Below are 16,696 nucleotides of genomic sequence, written 5' to 3'. Positions count from 1 at the left end.
TTTTTTGACTACTATTAGTCCAAACCTTCATTTTAAGGGAGAATAGTAATGAAGCCACACTCGAGTCTACTTATTCTGAGACCAGAGATTGCCTCCCTCTCAGAATCACTTATTTATACTGATGTATTTTATGAAAATAACTCCGCTCTTAAGATAAATGCAAATATAGAATAACATTCCAATTTACATTAAATTTACTTAAAGTAACACTTAAATTGAAAATAACGTCTAGATTTCAAAGATTTTTCCCTTTGTTTATATGTTCTTAATTACATAATAATGTGATACTAAGATTGGTGACCAAAAATTCTTAGAAAGCCTCAAGGTGGTTTCTATTCTTTATTCCTCTATGGTTGTCTCTGTGCTCATCTTGTGAATGAGGGTCTTCCAAGAGGATGAGAAAAGCAATTTCATTAAGACATGGTGTCTGATATAAAGTATTTGCTATAATTATCATTTAAGACACAATTCCAAATCCAGCACCATTAATCAATGTTCTATATATAGAACATCATTCAGGAAATTGCCTGATCAGGAGATTGTAAAGGAAGCAGAAGATGAAGACCTGCAAATGAGAAAATGTGAACATTTTGATCAAAGGCAGACATTTTTTAAAGATAACCAAGGCAGTAGAACAGCAAAGGGATCCATGTCAGACCTTTTTGAACCATTCTGTCAGAAGGAGCCATGCTCTCTCCATTACATAGTTATCATTCTTGTTTTTTCTTCATAGCGCTAATTGATAACTGAAGTTGTGTTATTAATTTTGCCTCCCATACCAGGATATAAGTTTCAGGAAAATGGAGATATTGTTTATTCTGTTCTTTTTTTTAATCTTCTGAGACTATAACAGTCCTTAACAAATGAAAAGGCATTTAATAAGTGCTTAGTGGATATATGTTTATACAGATGGATGGATAGGTGGACTAGATAGATAGATAGAATAGCAAGCTGAACCTAAGAATTAAACAGAATTGGGTAGATCTCTTTTGACAAAAATTTCCTAGAACATAGAATTCGAGCAGAATTTTTAAAAAAGGAGTTATATAAAAACAATAAATAAAATTGGAATATAGAGTCATAAAATTAAATAGCCACACAGGCAGGCTGAGGTTAAATTCAATTAGATCACTAAGGAGAACAAAGAAATTCCCTTTTGTGGGATATCACCTTATTTTAATTTTTTTTCATCTGAATCTATTTTTATGTTTACATTTTTGCTTAGAAAATATATCTGAAAATTTAAAAATGTGTTTTTTAAAAGGTAAAGAATATTGTGTTAAAAAAATGTTCTGAGTTCAATTTTTTTTCTCTCTTTGTAAAGTGCTTGCTATGGTTTCTCTTCCTTTTTTTAAAACTTCTTTCTAAAAGGCCACATAATGAAGAGTTATCCATTAAATCCTTTGATCTTCTATTGCAGTGCTGCATAAAAGTTATGGTTTGTGATTTTTTGTGATGTCAGAGTCCAGGTATAGCGTGAACTGAGCAGTCAACCTTTACTGGGGGCAAAGGACTCATGGAAAGTCAGTATAATAGAGTTGATGTTGCAAGCTCATAGGTGTTTATTGTTTATGAAGGACAAATATGTCATGCTCAAATCATCAAACTAATATAGCACCACCCTTTGCTAAGCTTTCAGTGCCTGCAAATGCTTCTGTCTGGAGCCGATACGAACAAAAAAAGAAGGGCTAAACTGATCAAAACTTCCTAATTTTGTAACTTGCAGTATAGCCTCTCTATGCCTTCAACTTTTAGAATGAGAAAATTTGAGTATTTTAGAACAACAGCCTTCCTGCCACTTCTCATGAGTCCCTCTTGTTGCTTCACTCCTCTTGGAAAGCATGTGGCTTTCGGCATTTCAAGAGGCAAAGTTGGATGCACCGACCACCGCCTGCCTTTGACCCCGGGAACTTCAGTCCCCTCCATACATGGCTTAACCTTACACCCTTCAAAGGAAAATAGAGCCAGTCTTCATCTTCAGACTTTTGAGAACGAATAACATCAGTGTACCACTACCTTCTCAAACGGACAAGATGAAAATTAAGTGGACTTTTCATATTCACATAGCAACATTTTTCATGCCTGTGTTTCTCTCTCACCTTTTAATAGTATATTTTTATGTGATGAATATAAGAAAAAATCCCTTAATCTCAAAAGAAATATGGTCTCTGAATACTTTTCTGATTGTCTGAATCCTTTTCTGATTGCAGGGTTCCCAGCGGCATTTATTACAGCCTGGGCTGTGGCACGAGCAACTCTGGCTGATGCAAGGTGAGTGGAAACAAGAAGAGGTAAAGCAAGAGCCTGGGATTTTCTCAAGACTTGCTGCTGTTCTTGATGACATTGCCCTTTAGGGACGTTATGTGGGAAATTACCTTGTAGCCTCTGATACATTACCAGCAAGCTATCCATCCCAGAGTCATGGGACAGAAAGACTCACAGACCCGATTAGGATGGTCATAAACTCCATGGTTTATGAAATCAATTTGAAACATACAGTGAGAAGCAAAGGGAAAGAGATGGGTAAGTTAACACACTTAGGATACCATGCACACAGAAAGGACTGCACTACCTGAGTCCTGGGATAGGCAGTGCTCACATCTCCTCTCGGTCTCTCTCTCACTCTCTCTGCCACATCAGCCTTCCCCACTGATGGTGTGGTTATGAGGACCAGAAATGTGGTTGCAACAAGGGGACCCACAGACAGAAGGTGCCTTGGGCCGGAGACACACACTTGCTGTCTCAGAGAGATATAAGGGCGAGTTCACCTGGCCATGGCTCTAGCTTGCCACTTAGCCTGCTGAGCAGCTCTGGGTTTTTTTTGCGTTCTTTGGGCAAAGGATATGTGGCCATGGGTTCCACCAATCAGTGGCTGAATTAAGACATCAAGACTATCAAGTACTTCCTGCATATTTGGGGATACTTTGTGCCTCTTATATATTTAGTGCATCGTGAATATTTAGTGCTCAGTTGCCCCAGATATTTAGTACCTGTGCTTAACATGCATGTGCTCTACATTTAATGCAAACTGTAGGTTTAATCCACCCCATTTGTTCTCTTGTCTTCTATAGCATAATTAAATATTCTTAAATGATAAAACAAATGCACATTAGAAGTGGAATCCATCCTAGGGAATCACTAGCCCCCCAGTTGTCTGTTTCTCTTCGGATGATACATGATGAATGGAGACTGAAACATTCATTTTTTCATATTATTTCTGTTTTTAGTAATGGTGAGTCAAAGAAAGAAAAGGAGAACATGGAGAAGCATTCAGTGCCTGCTCTTTGCTTTCATGGTCAAACTTATTGCTTGGAATGAATTGTGTCTCCCCAAAATTCATATGTGGGAAGCCCTAATCCCCAGTGTGAGTGTATTTGGAGATACGGCCCTTAAGGAGGTAATTAAGGTTAAATGAAATCCTAAGGGTATGGCCCTGATATGATAGGATTAGTGTCTTCATGAGAAGAGACGCGAGGGAGCTCCTTCTCTCTGTGTCTGCACATGAAGTAAAGGTTTTATGAGTACACAGCAAGATGACAGTGCCTTGCATTTTGACCTCAGACTTTAGCCTCCAACTGTGAGAAAATAAATGTCTGCTGTTTAAGCCCTCAGTCTATACTACATCGTTATGGCAGCCCGAGCAGACTAATACACTTATGATACATGAAAAGGCGATTTAAGAGAGACACTTTTAACTTATAGATGTAGTAATGCTGAGCATTCTTCCCTGTTAACAGAATACAGTTTAATATCCACAGATCGTGTACATTTCCTGACAGCAACTCCTTTTTGTTTGCTTCTTTCTTTCATTGAGCCCATACCTTTGTTTTGAGTCACTGAGTATTTCCTTCAGAAGCATTTTGTCAGTTGTGCAGTGAAAAAAATGCCACATTATGTGAGCACCTGAATTCTACAAAGAACTACCACTGTTCCACAAATCTGAAGTCTACAGATCATTATCTTTAGGTGCAGCCTTGCTCCAGAACTCCCCATTCATCAGCTTTCCCTCAGTTCTAGAACTTAACTGGCTTTGCTCTTTTTTTTTAACATCTTTATTGGAGTATAATTGCTTTACAATGGTGTGTTAGTTTCTGCTTTATAACAAAGTGAATCAGCTGTACATATGCATATATCCCCATATCTCTTCCCTCTTGCGTCTCCCTCCCTCCCACCATCCCTATCTTACCCCTCTAGGTGGTCACAAAGCACCAAGCTGATCTCCCTGTGCTATGTGGCTGCTTCGCACTAGCTAGCTATTTTACATTTGGTAGTATATATAAGTCCATGCCACTCTCTCACTTCATCCCAGCTTACCCTTCCCCCTCCCCGTGTCCTCAAGTTCATTCACTATGTCTGAGTCTTTATTCCTGTCCTGCCTCTAGGTTCTTCATAACCATTTTTTTTTAAGATTCCATATATATGTGTTAGCATATGGTATTTGTTTTTCTCTTTCTGACTTACTTCACTCTGTATGATAGTCTCTAGGTCCATCCACCTCACTACAAATAACTCAATTTCGTTTCTTTTTATGGCTGAGTAATATTCCATTGTATATATGTGCCACATCTCCTTTATCCATTCATCTGTCGATGGACACTTAGGTTGCAGCTTTGCATTATTTTTACTGAGCTGAACTTTGGGTTCACTCACCCGATGAGCAGCAAAGCGAATCTACTGACACTGGATTGTAGTGAGGAAAAGTACAGCTTTTATTTGCAGGACGCAAAGCAAGGAGAATGGGCAACTAATGCTCAAAAGACCTTAACTCCCTGTTGCTTTGGAGCAAGGGTTTTTAAAGGCAACATTAGGAGTGAGAGTCATAGGTGCATGGTTAGCTCATGGACATTCTTCTGACTGGTTGGTGGTGAAGTAACCAGGTGATGTTTTAGGAATCTTAATCATCAGTTTTCTGGTTCCAACCAGTCCAGGGTCTACATGCTTGTGGTCAGCATGTAGTCAACATCCTCCACAGGGTAGGGGTCTTAGTTTCTGCAGAACAATGCAAGATATGCATCAGATTGTTACCTGTATCCCTTCAGGAGGAACTAGGAGTCCTGTGACTCTGCTCTTCAAGCTATTATTACTTTTCTTGCTTGACTGCTTTTCCTTTGTTTCTGCATTTTCTCACTTCACTAATTAGTAACTGTTTGAGTCTGCTCTTTGGAACTTGGGGAAACCCTTGGAGACTAGAGCTTTTTTCTACAAACAAGAAGTGGGGACACAGAGGGGCTTGTACCCAGTAGGGTCCCGCAGGGTTTTATTTTTACTTACTTTATCTCTTTATGCCATTTGGATTTGTTGACAATTGGGGGTTAACGTTATCTACATTGTTATCATTATTGTTACATTTACACAGCGATATTGGAAATCTCAAAGAAAACTTGCAGCATTGCTGTTTGATTTCTTAGAGGAGGGAGGGAGGTTGAGTCAGTAAAGAGGTGCTAAATAATGCTAAATAATTTTACCCTGAGATGTGTAACCATATCACTTAGATTTGGAATTTTAGAGAAGGTAGAACGGAAGGCATTGTTTGGTCCAATCCCCACATTTGAGAGATGCATAGAATGAGACCCAGAGATATCAGGTTACATCTCCAAAGCCTACAGCTAGCCTGGAGCAATTTTGACACATTCATCCATTCAACAGCTATTCTAGGCCTTGAGCAAGGAAAGAAAGCAAATATATTCATAGTACATTTTATATTGAATTAATTAGTTTTCTTAGTTATCTTGCATTTTTAAAAAAATCATAAACTAGATATTAAGTCATTAATAATCATAAGTCTTTTTGCTGAAAAAATAAGAAATACATGTTTATCATTTTTGAGGAAAAATCCATTAGGTACGTAATACTTTGAAAAATACAGCTGATACTAAATATTGCTCTAAACCAGATGTATTAATGTAAAAATATTAAATATAAGTTAGATCATGTGACTCTTTTGCATAAAATATTTATTCCTACCTTACTTAGAATAAAATCTTGAATTCTATAGTGCCCTGATCTGAGTGCGATAATTGGGTTAAGGGGTCATTTTATATTTATTTTGCATAGAAAATAAAACTGTATTACCACATTCATGGCATGATTTTATAATTGCCAGATTTGATTTTTCATGAAATTCAGCTTGTCTAAGTTAAAAAGTTTTTGTGGGTTTTCTTGAGTGTCGTCATCTGACCTATGTATAGTGCCATGTCACAAAGTTCAAGTGGAGAGAGCAGACTTGGAGCATCTCCAAAGGACAGATGGGGCCCCTGCTCATGTCTCTTATAGTTGTGATTTATCTTTTTCTGATCTGGCCTTTCAAAGCTAGAACTCTGATTTTCTCTGTATCTTGGACATTTAGAGATAAACAGATAAGACCCAGTTTTAGAAGGTACTCTAAACTCTATAGAATATACAAAAGAAGTCTCTTCCAGTTCTAAAATTCTATCAAAGTGTTATTTGACTAAGGTAGGGTAAGATAGTTGGGTAGTTTAGATGGGACAAATGATTTAAAAAGTGAATAATTTTGTTTTTCTTTTGACTTACAAAAGCAAAAGCACCTTACAAGATACCTTATTACCTTTTCCCTGCTCATTCAAAGGAGATAAGAGATGCCAGCAGGAACCTTAGGGCTTGCAGTTGAAAGGACCAAGAAAAGATACACTCCATCATTCCTAGGAAATCTGCATGGCTCTCAGGGAACTTCACTTCCTCTACTCTTATCAGAGTGTGAGTTGTGGAGACAATGCAGTATTCAATCAATATAATTCCCTGGATCCCTCTGGTGGAACAATGCATTTCCTGTTTCCAGTCCTGGCTGCAGGAAATCCTACTTTCTAGTCTGTCAGCATACCATTCAGCATACAGACTACTGTGTTTCATGCTCTACCATTCAGAACTACGTTTTTACCGACATTTAGTCCTGCATTTCCTAGAGTGTTAAAATTTATTTTAAAAAAATCTGGACAGAGGGTAGTTTCTCAGCCATGTTAACAAACACGGTGTGAGCTGGGACATTGAACAATTAATGAAAAATAAGGATTAATAGCATTTTCTTTAAAATATCTGAAACCTCAGTTGCCTCTTATCAAAGGGCAAATTTGAAACTTTGACACTGAAAATGATCAGAGTCAAGTTTTTCCTGTATTTAGAAGTAGCTGGTTTGACCTTCTTCCAGATAAAAGTATTTTGTAGAGCTGAAATTGTGTAATTGAATTCCAGTGTGTTAGGAGACACCACGATGAAATGTCATTGAAGCAAAGAGGGAAGATTATGAAGATATTACCAGATGTCAAAGCTGAAAAGAAAATTTATGAAATCCAAATTTATGAAATCCAGAATTTAGTGAATCAATGTTCAATTTATATTCTCACAATATGTACCACTTTCCTAACAGTGGGAAGCCTTTTTAGCGTAGTGTGATAGATGTTTTGCATGACTCTAACACTTTTATCTTTCTTGTCTGGCTGAACAATGTGGAAAATAGATGCATACAAATAATATGGGCAATGTTCAATAATGTGTAAACAAGTAAGGTGTATGCAAGTATGAAATGTCCCTGTGTTTGATTTCCATTCTTATTCAGTCTTCAAGCCCATTGACTTTGCAGATTTCAGTGTGGCTGGACCAGAATTACACTTTGGTCTAGGGGTCTGTTTGATTTAACTGTGGTACCTCTTTCCAATGGAATGCTGGGCTACTAAGCTCTTCTTGGTACTGATATGGAAAGAAATTAAAAATATACTATTAAAAGGAAAGGGCAAATTACAGAAAAGAGTGTACATTGCATTTTTGTAAGATGGGGAAAATAAGATTATAATATTTGTATGTGTTTGTATATGCATAAAGAAATACTGAAAGCATATACAATAAAGTAATAAAAGATGTTATCTGTACGGAGAAAGGTGAGGTCAGAGGTATACAGGAACATGGGGAGGACTGAGATGTCTCAATGTCTATCTTTTTATATAGTTTGTTTTTTGAAATGAGAATGTATTGCCTATGTACAAAATTATATTTAAAAAATATGTTGTTATTACATGTGTACTGAAAATGTTTTACCTTCAAGGAATAGTTGAAATAGCTTTTTATTATCCATAATTTGTTCATTAATTTAAAAGTAACTTTCTTAATGTTTATTATCCAGAATTTAAAAATTATCATTATATCATTAAAATTTCTTTATAAAATTTCATTTACTGTTGCCACAATCAATGCTAGGTTTTGTCTAAGGAGAAAGAAACTGAAGGCTTTTATTTATGTATCTTTAATTTAAAAAAACCATTTAAAGTGCTACATTAAAGTTTCAAGTGGAACTAGTTTTTCTCAACTCTGTTCCATTTATTCTAGTGTAAGACCTTTACCACAAACCAGATTGGGTGAGGTTGGGTCTAACTTACTTTGAATTCAATTCGATTCAACAAATGTTTATTGACCTCCTACATGCTATGTACCGTTCTAGGCACTTGTAACAGAAAACAAAACCAACAATGATCCCTGCCTATGTAAACTTAAATTCTAGTTGGAGTGAGCAGGAAGCAGAAAATAAATATAACAAATAAGTAAATCAAATAGTGTTTTTATTAAGTACTGTTAAAAACTAACTTTTTAAAATAGAAGATAAAATCATGATCTAATGCAAATATAAAATGAGCACCTATCAAGATTTTTTAACTCACTAATTAATGAGGAAACCAGTAAGATGTTGTAACTTGTTCAAAGGAGAAATAAAAGAATTACATGTTTATATCTAGTAATATGTACACTGAAATAATTTTACAAATAAATGTAAAAACTGGTCAATATTCACAGATCACTGAGCAATTACATTCCACCAAACACAGCTAATTTTCCTTTCTATGGACAAAAATCATTTGCATTCAGTTTTCTTCTACATTCCTATCAACAAGAATCATTTGCATGATTGTCAGTTTTCTGTTGCATTTCTGTGGATAAGAATGTACTAATGTCAATGTTCTACAACCAAGGGGGTAAATTCTGAAAGTGAGAGGACTTTCTCTATCAACAAGGTTTAATTGTTATGGATCTTTCCAGTGATAACAAAAATAAAGAATCAGTGGTACCACATTTAGAAGACTAATTTTTTTGTGGCTCTAGAAACATAGTTTTGACTCTTTCATAAAAATAATAAACCACTATTTATAATACTTTACTTATCCCCAAGGAGTAGCTAATAGTATGGAAACCAGGACTGTTATACTTTTTTTTTTTTTTTTACTGTTTTGGGTGTTTTAGGAGATTTTTTTTTTTCCCTGTCTACTTGTTTCTTAATCAAAAACCTGGGTCTGGAATTTTTGGTAAAACAAAATGTTACCTCTCACTGCTTATTTGCTTTGCTGATTCTTTAATGGAAGTTCTTTTTCATGTCTCAGATGCTGGGAACTTAGTGCTGGAGACATCAAGTGGATTTATCAAGCCCCAATCTTAGCAGCTATCGGGGTAAGTTTAAAAACCTGTATAGTTTAAATAAAGAAGAAAAAGATGCATAATTAAACTACTGCTAAAACCCAGAGAAAGTTTGTCTGTCACTTTGTTTCCTAAACCTCACATTACAGCAATAGCTGTTGGGAAAGTCTGGATTGGGGATCAGACCCTTATTCATGGCTGACACTGCAATCCATGAAGAAAGCGCATACCCTCCCTTTAATCTGCCAACATGTAGGGAAAATTCCGGGACTTCAAAATATCTATGAGCATTTATAGGTTCAAGCAGTTGGGGCGGTCCTTAAACTCTTCCCCCTTTTCAGCCATTATTTTATAAAGTTCTGACCACCTGATCACCTGGTAATAGGTAGGAGGAGAGGGCAAAGATGTAATAGCAAGAGAAGAGAGGAATTATCGAGAGAGAAAAATGATAGTGTGATTTATTATAAAACATTGCCTAAAGCTTTTATTTCACATACTTTCCCCAAGGAGTTAAGAGGATTCCATACTCTTTTGGACTGTCTAGTCCAAAAAAGACTAGAGTTGGCAGTCGTATTGCATGGGACTTATCTGCCTGTATATTATGTCTGTGTTACAAAAGAAAACAAAATCACACACTTTGTGTCTAACAAAACTCACCAAAATGCTCAATATTCTGTAATAACCTAAATGGGAAAAGAATTTGAAAAAGAACAGATACGTGTATATGTATAACTGAATCACTTTCCTCTGCACCTGAAACTAACAACATTGTTAATCAACTATGCTCCAATTTAAAATAAAAATTAAAAAAAAAAAGAAATGTTTACTCTTGACCTTTCCTGAAGAGTTTATGGTATTAGCTTCTCTGTGGTTTGATGAAGAAATTATACCACCTTGTGTTTTCCTGGTTTTCTTGTATTAATCCAAGATTATATACATCTTTAAAAAAGGACTGATGTCCCAATATTAAATGTTAAATAATTTGAAAGTAATATAGCAGCCTGATTTTTTCTATTTTTTAATTGAAATATAGTTGATTTACAATGTTATGTTAGTTTCAGGTGTACAGCAAAGTGATTCAGTAATACATATCTATTTATATCTATCTATCTAGCTATCCTTTTTCAGATTCTTTCCATTATAGTTTATTACAAGATATTGAATATAGTCCCCTGTGCTATACAGTAGGTCCTTGTTGTTTATCCATTATATATATAGTAGTGTGTATATGTTAATCCCAAACTCCTAATTTATGCCCCCCCAACCTTTCCCTTTTGGTAACCATAAGTTTGTTTCTATGCCTGTGAGTCTATTTCAGTTTTGTAAATATTTTCATTTGTATCATTTTTTTAGATTCCACGTATAAGTGATATCCTATGATACTTGTCTTTCTCTGTCTGACTTACTTCACTTAGTATGACAATCTCTAGGTCCATCCATATTGCTGCAAATGGCATTATTTCATTCTTTTTTATGGCTGGATAGTATTCCATTGTGTGTGTGTGTATACATATATATACACATATGTATACACACACACATATATATATATGTGTATATATATATATATATATATATATATATATATACACACACACCACATCTTCTTTATCTATTCATCTATTGATGGACATTTAGGTTGCTTCCATGTCTTGGCTGTTGTAAATAGTAGCAGCCTGATTTTTAACCAATTTTTTCAGTCTTTCTTTGTTCTCCAGTTTCCTACTTTTCTCATTTTGTTTTCTTTTGGACAAGGTGTGTCAGCATGTTGGCATGATGGATCCAGAAGGACAGCCATTAATGTGGTTGAGGTTTTGTAAGATCTATCCAGATAGTCAGGTAAAAGCTTATTTATCTCATAGGAAAAATGCAGATAGCAAGGTAGAAGAGATTGAAGAGGAATCTTCACTTCAGAAGCTCATTGATGTAAATATTTAGAGGGGAAAATAAAGTATAGAAGTTTTAGAGAAGCCAGTTTGTACCCTTGCTACAGCAGCCTGTTATCAAATTAGACCCAATTCTAAGTCTTAGGGGAAGCTCAAAAATGGATTGTGGAAATGAACATATCTACAAAACAAAAACAGACTCACAAATATACAGAACAGACTTGTGGTTGCCAAGGGGGAGGGTGTGGGGGAGGGAAGGATTGGGAGTTTGGGATTAACAGATGCAAACTATTGTATATAGGATGGATAAACAACAAGGTGCCTACTGTATAGCCCAGGGAACTATATTCAACATCTTATGATAAACCATAATGGATAAGAATATGAAAAAGAAGATATATGTATAACTGAGTCACGTTGCTATACAGCAGAAATTAACACAACGTTGTAAATCAACTATACTTCAATAAAATTTAAAAAAATGGATTGTGGATAAATGAATGAATGAATGACTTCAGTTTAGAAACTCATATTAATTTTAATGAAGTGCTGCTGTATTAATGTAGTGATAAACCATCCCATCAAACCTAGTGATAAACTAGATCCCTGAGAGATTATCAATAAACTTAAAGAAGATAATTAACTTTATAAATTAACTGGGGTTTACTACTCTGATTTCCCTTTTATGCCCTGATATGCTAACCTTATCTGCATTTCCAGGCCTTTAACTTTCCTTTCTCTCTCTTCCTCCTTTATTTTGTTTGCTCCTCCATCTCTTACTACCATCTTTTTAAAGGGATAACCCATGTCTTAATACTTTTTGTGTCTTCAGTACCTTGTACTTGAATTGATAAATAAGAGATAATTAAATATTATAAAAATGAGGCAAATTTAAGAACATTAAGTTTGTGTTTTCTTTTGATGAAAAGGAAGGGCTTATTAAAATCTAAGGGATCTTTGTAAAATTATTAGGAATTGAAGCAAAGAACAGTGGAGAAAAAAGTAAATCATAGGACATTTTCCACTGAAATAGTTGAATTTTATCCAAAGCTTTGTTGTTTATTTACAGATCTTAGTTACTCACATCAGCAGTGTGGATGAGAAGTTTATTTGCTGAGGTTTCTAAATTGCAATGTGAAACAGTACAGTTAGGTGATTATAGAGGTTCTGAAAGATTCACCATTTATGAAAGAGAACCAGAAATGATGGTACACTCAATACATTTTGAAGGAAACTTAGGTGGGATGCCATTTTCGTCTTCTAGGACTAATATTATGAGCAATGCAAAGCAAGAATTCTTAAATATTTTCCCAATATCATAACATCCATTTAATCTCAAAAATCAGAGAAGAGATTCAAGAGCACCTTTCTGTTCACTTAAAGTTACCTTTTTGTTTCTTTATTACAATTCAGGGTTATCTCAGTTCCTTTTAAGGTTTCCTCACTTTACTGTGGAAACAGCCTGTATGGGAAGAGATGCACCTGGAGCCCTGGTCTCAGCACCTGGAGTGTAGTACTCCTTCCTCTGAGCTCTTCTGTGTCCTGAAGCCAGGAAGAATGATGCTAATAATAACAACATACACAGCAAAGTGCTTACCACCATTGGGCACTGTTTTAAACACTTCATTTACATTGATTGATCTAATCCTCCCAATAACTCTAAATGAGGAAACTGCCCAAGGTCACTCAGCTAGTAAGTGGTGGAGCTCAGATTCTAATTTCAGGGTCAATGTCCCTACCTAGTGAGCTCACAGTAAATAATGTGAGCTCTTATAATAAAAAGCTTACATCCCGCACTTATAATAAAAGCCAACATCCCTGATAGTCCAGAGGAGACCCTGTCACTCATGCCTGCACCCCTTTATGCTCTCTGCCTTAGCCTCGTTGTTTCCCTTTCGGTTCCTTGAACTTGTCCATGTCTGCCCCTCTCAAGACTATTCTTCATTTTGCCCTGTACCCCTGGAAGGCTGGGATATGCTTCCTTCTACTCCTCACTTTAAATGTCACTTCTTCATTGTGGCTTCCTTGTTGCCCCCAATCAAAATTAGGTCACCTATTATAATCTGCAGAGCACGGTGAGGTTTTTATTTCTCAAGATCATCATCAAGTATAATGCTTCTGATTGTTTGTTGAATGTCCATCTTGCCCACTAAACTGAAAGGCTTTTGTGAACAAGAACCATATTTTTCTCAACTTCTATATTCTAATGCCTTGTAATTTTCCTGGCACAGAGTGGACACTCAATAAACACTTGCTGAAAAAATAAAACATGCATACAAAGTAAATATTCTGGGACACGGTAAGAGGGAAGAAGTGAACTAAGAGCAGAAAGCCAGTATAATTACAGAACTTTTGAGTCCATTTTACCAACCTTTTTATTTTCTAGAGAAGAAAACTAAAGCCCACACAGATAAAGGTCACACAGCCAGTGTAACAAAACAAAGACTATAACCTGCATTTTTGGACCATGTTCTTTTCACTTAACATTCCAAAGCATGTCAAAATTTTTTCTTGAAGTTATGGGAAAATAATCTTTTCAATTTTATGGCTACATTGATAATTTTTTATATGTTAACTTTAGAATAAAAGGTTTGTTTGTTTTTTAGTCTTGCATTTCGTAGTATGGATGAGCGTTCATAGGTTCTAACTTGAAGAAATCATATCAAGAGAATTGAATTTCAGAGATAATCACAGACTTTAGTACAAATTTGGAAGGAACAACTTGATTTTGGAATCATAGAATCTAAAATTGTAGCACGATGGTTTTCTGTGTTTTGTTCATATGTGGTAAAATTATGTTTAAGAGAATTAGGGTAATTTGAAACATTAATTTTTGTTCTGAAAATAAATGTCTCTAAATATAATTAATTATTCACCCTCAACATCTTGCTGTTGATTTGAAGATGATTTTAAGTTCTATATAGCATTAAAATATGAAAGGAATGGGCTTCCCTCGTGGTACAGCGGTTAAGAATCTGCCTGCCTAGGGGACACGGGTTTGATCCCTGGTCCGTGAAGATCACAGATGCCGTGGAGCAACTAAGCCCGTGCACCACAACTACTGAGCCCGCGTGCCACAACTACTGAAGCCCGCATGCCTAGAGCCCGTGCTCTGCAACAAGAGAATCCACCACAATGAGAAGCCTGCACACCACAGCGGAAGAGTAGCCCCTGCTCACCGCAACTAGAGAAAGCCTGTGGCAGCAATGAAGACCCAACGTATCCAAAAATAAATAAATTTATTAAAAAAATATGAAAGGAATATTTCCTAATTGACAACGGGACATGAAGCATTGTTTTGGTCCTGGGCCTCCCAGAGCAGCATTAGGAGGAACAGTGTGCTTGGCCCACAGAGCAGGAGAAGCCACAGGCAGGGCAGAATGGATTAGAAGTGGTGAAGGTGAAGTTGGCAGAGGTGATAAATCCTGACCAAGCGGGACACTGCCCCCTGACACCCGAGAACCTACGTTTTCACTGGTGTCAACCAGAAGAGACTATAATAGCTGAAGAGAAATAAAACCACAGACATAAAAATACAGATTGTAAAATTGAGCAGATTTGCTCCTGAGCATTTACAAGATGGTCTTTGAAGAGGCCAGTAATACGGGGTGGAGAGAGCTTTGGTCTTAGTAGAAATCTGAGATCTTGGAATTACAGGTTAGGGAAAAGAAAAACAGAAACTCTGTGGTATTTGTCTTTACTTGTTTCCTTCATCCTGTATTAGTCGCCTTCATCCCTCCATCCTTTCATTTATCATCCTCTGATGTGGGATCAAATGGTCTTTCTAGTCCCTGCTCAATTTCATTTTTACCAAAGTGTCTTTTCTTTTGTCCCTTGACAGAGTTAAATCTCTTTCTATTTATCATTTGATGAATAAATATTTTGGAGTGCATTTTTTGCTTCATGTTTTATCTCAAAACATTTTCTTCATTAACCCTCAAACAACTTTGAGATTGGTATTTTCATTATTCTTTGTTTGAGTCCAAGAGCAGTTATGCAACTAGCTTAGGTATATACATTTAGAAAGTGCTGTAGTCGGAGTCAGGTTCAGGCAGCGTAGTTCCAGAGCCCACAGTTTTCCCTGTTTGTGGTAATTGAATTTAAGCTCTGCCAGTGTTTGTCAGGGTGAGAGCACATACCCTGGTGCATACGTGCAAGGTTATTAAGTAAAATCAATTAACATTGAGAATATTGGTCCCTCTCCAACCCTTCTGAACACATCTTGGAGGTCTCATTTTGATACTGGTCTTTAACACTTTTCTAATGTGTGTGGTGTCTTCCTTTGGGGGATGGAGGTGGGGGACAGGCAACCCAGTCTAGGTAAAATTTCATATGACTTGTTTCCATTGTATTTTTACAGTTGCCTCTTGCTTGTAGCAGCTTCTATTGGTTTTCCACTGATGGTAATGATATGAAATTTAAATTTTAATAATTTAATAAAATGGATTGCTTGAAGAAGGGTATTAAGTAAATAATAGTAGATGAATAATATTGATATGGCCAAAATCATGGTGGTGACACCCTAAGCCACTTGGAAAACGCTGAACTAGATCAGTTCCTTTGACAATGAAATTTGGAGTTACTGAAAAAGGCCTGACCAGTGTAACCAGTGAGTGTCCACATGGTTGTGGGAGGACAGACATGTGTCATGTGTTCAGGAACGTTAAGGGTGTAAATGGACAGGTCATGTTTTCTGTGGCTGGAAGGATGGGTGCATCTGTGGAAAATGCAAGAGATCAGACTGGAAGTGGATGGGGGTTGAATCATGATTGGACTCGTATTCTGTGCTATAAGGACATTGGAATTTTCCTTAAAATTATAAGACGTTGAAAGATTTTAAGCAGGATAGTGATCTGATTAGATTTGGGTTTTGGCCTTATGGGGATGGTGCCCCAGGCACAAGATGCTCCTAACCCTGGAGATGCTGCAGAGAAAATCTGTTCACCGCAAGCTCCCAAGATGAAGAAGGATAGGCTGAGTCAAGCAAACTCGGTATTCTTCCCACATTCACTCATCAAATACGTCAACCCATCCTCTCCAGGGATGGAGACAGTATGGGGGACTGAGGAGCACAGACATGCACATCAGTTGAGCTGCCTTCCCTGGAAGGAAAAATCAGGAACGGGGATTAAATGAACTAGTCTGGAGGTATGGCAATCTATCTAAGAGAGCTATTGGCTATTCACTTTTTTAAAAAAATTTATTTATTTTTGGCTGCATTGGGTCTTCATTGCTGCACACGGGCTTTCTCTAGTTGCAGTGAGCAGGGGCTGCTCTTTGTTGCGGTGTGCAGGCTTCTCATTGCGGTGGCTTCTCGTTGTGGAGCACAGGCTATAGCGCGCAGGCTTCAGTGGTTGTGACACGTGGGCTCAGTAGTTGTGGCTCGCAGGCTGTAGAGC

General features: G+C 36.6%; 1 protein-coding gene across 1 annotated transcript in view; it reads left to right on the top strand.

Annotated features, from left to right (window-relative positions):
* The window catches only part of PTH2R (parathyroid hormone 2 receptor), a 103,873-nt gene that overhangs the window by 65,102 nt on the left and 22,075 nt on the right, over positions 1-16,696 (top strand). The window contains exons 8-9 of the mRNA XM_030853312.2: positions 2,211-2,271; positions 9,378-9,444. Coding sequence (XP_030709172.2) covers positions 2,211-2,271; positions 9,378-9,444 — 128 coding nt within the window. The remainder of the gene's footprint in view (positions 1-2,210; positions 2,272-9,377; positions 9,445-16,696) is intronic.

This window comes from Globicephala melas, chromosome 7 (genome assembly GCF_963455315.2).
Source record: "Globicephala melas chromosome 7, mGloMel1.2, whole genome shotgun sequence".
NCBI lineage: Eukaryota > Metazoa > Chordata > Mammalia > Artiodactyla > Delphinidae > Globicephala > Globicephala melas.
This window is presented reverse-complemented; position numbering and strand designations above follow the sequence as displayed.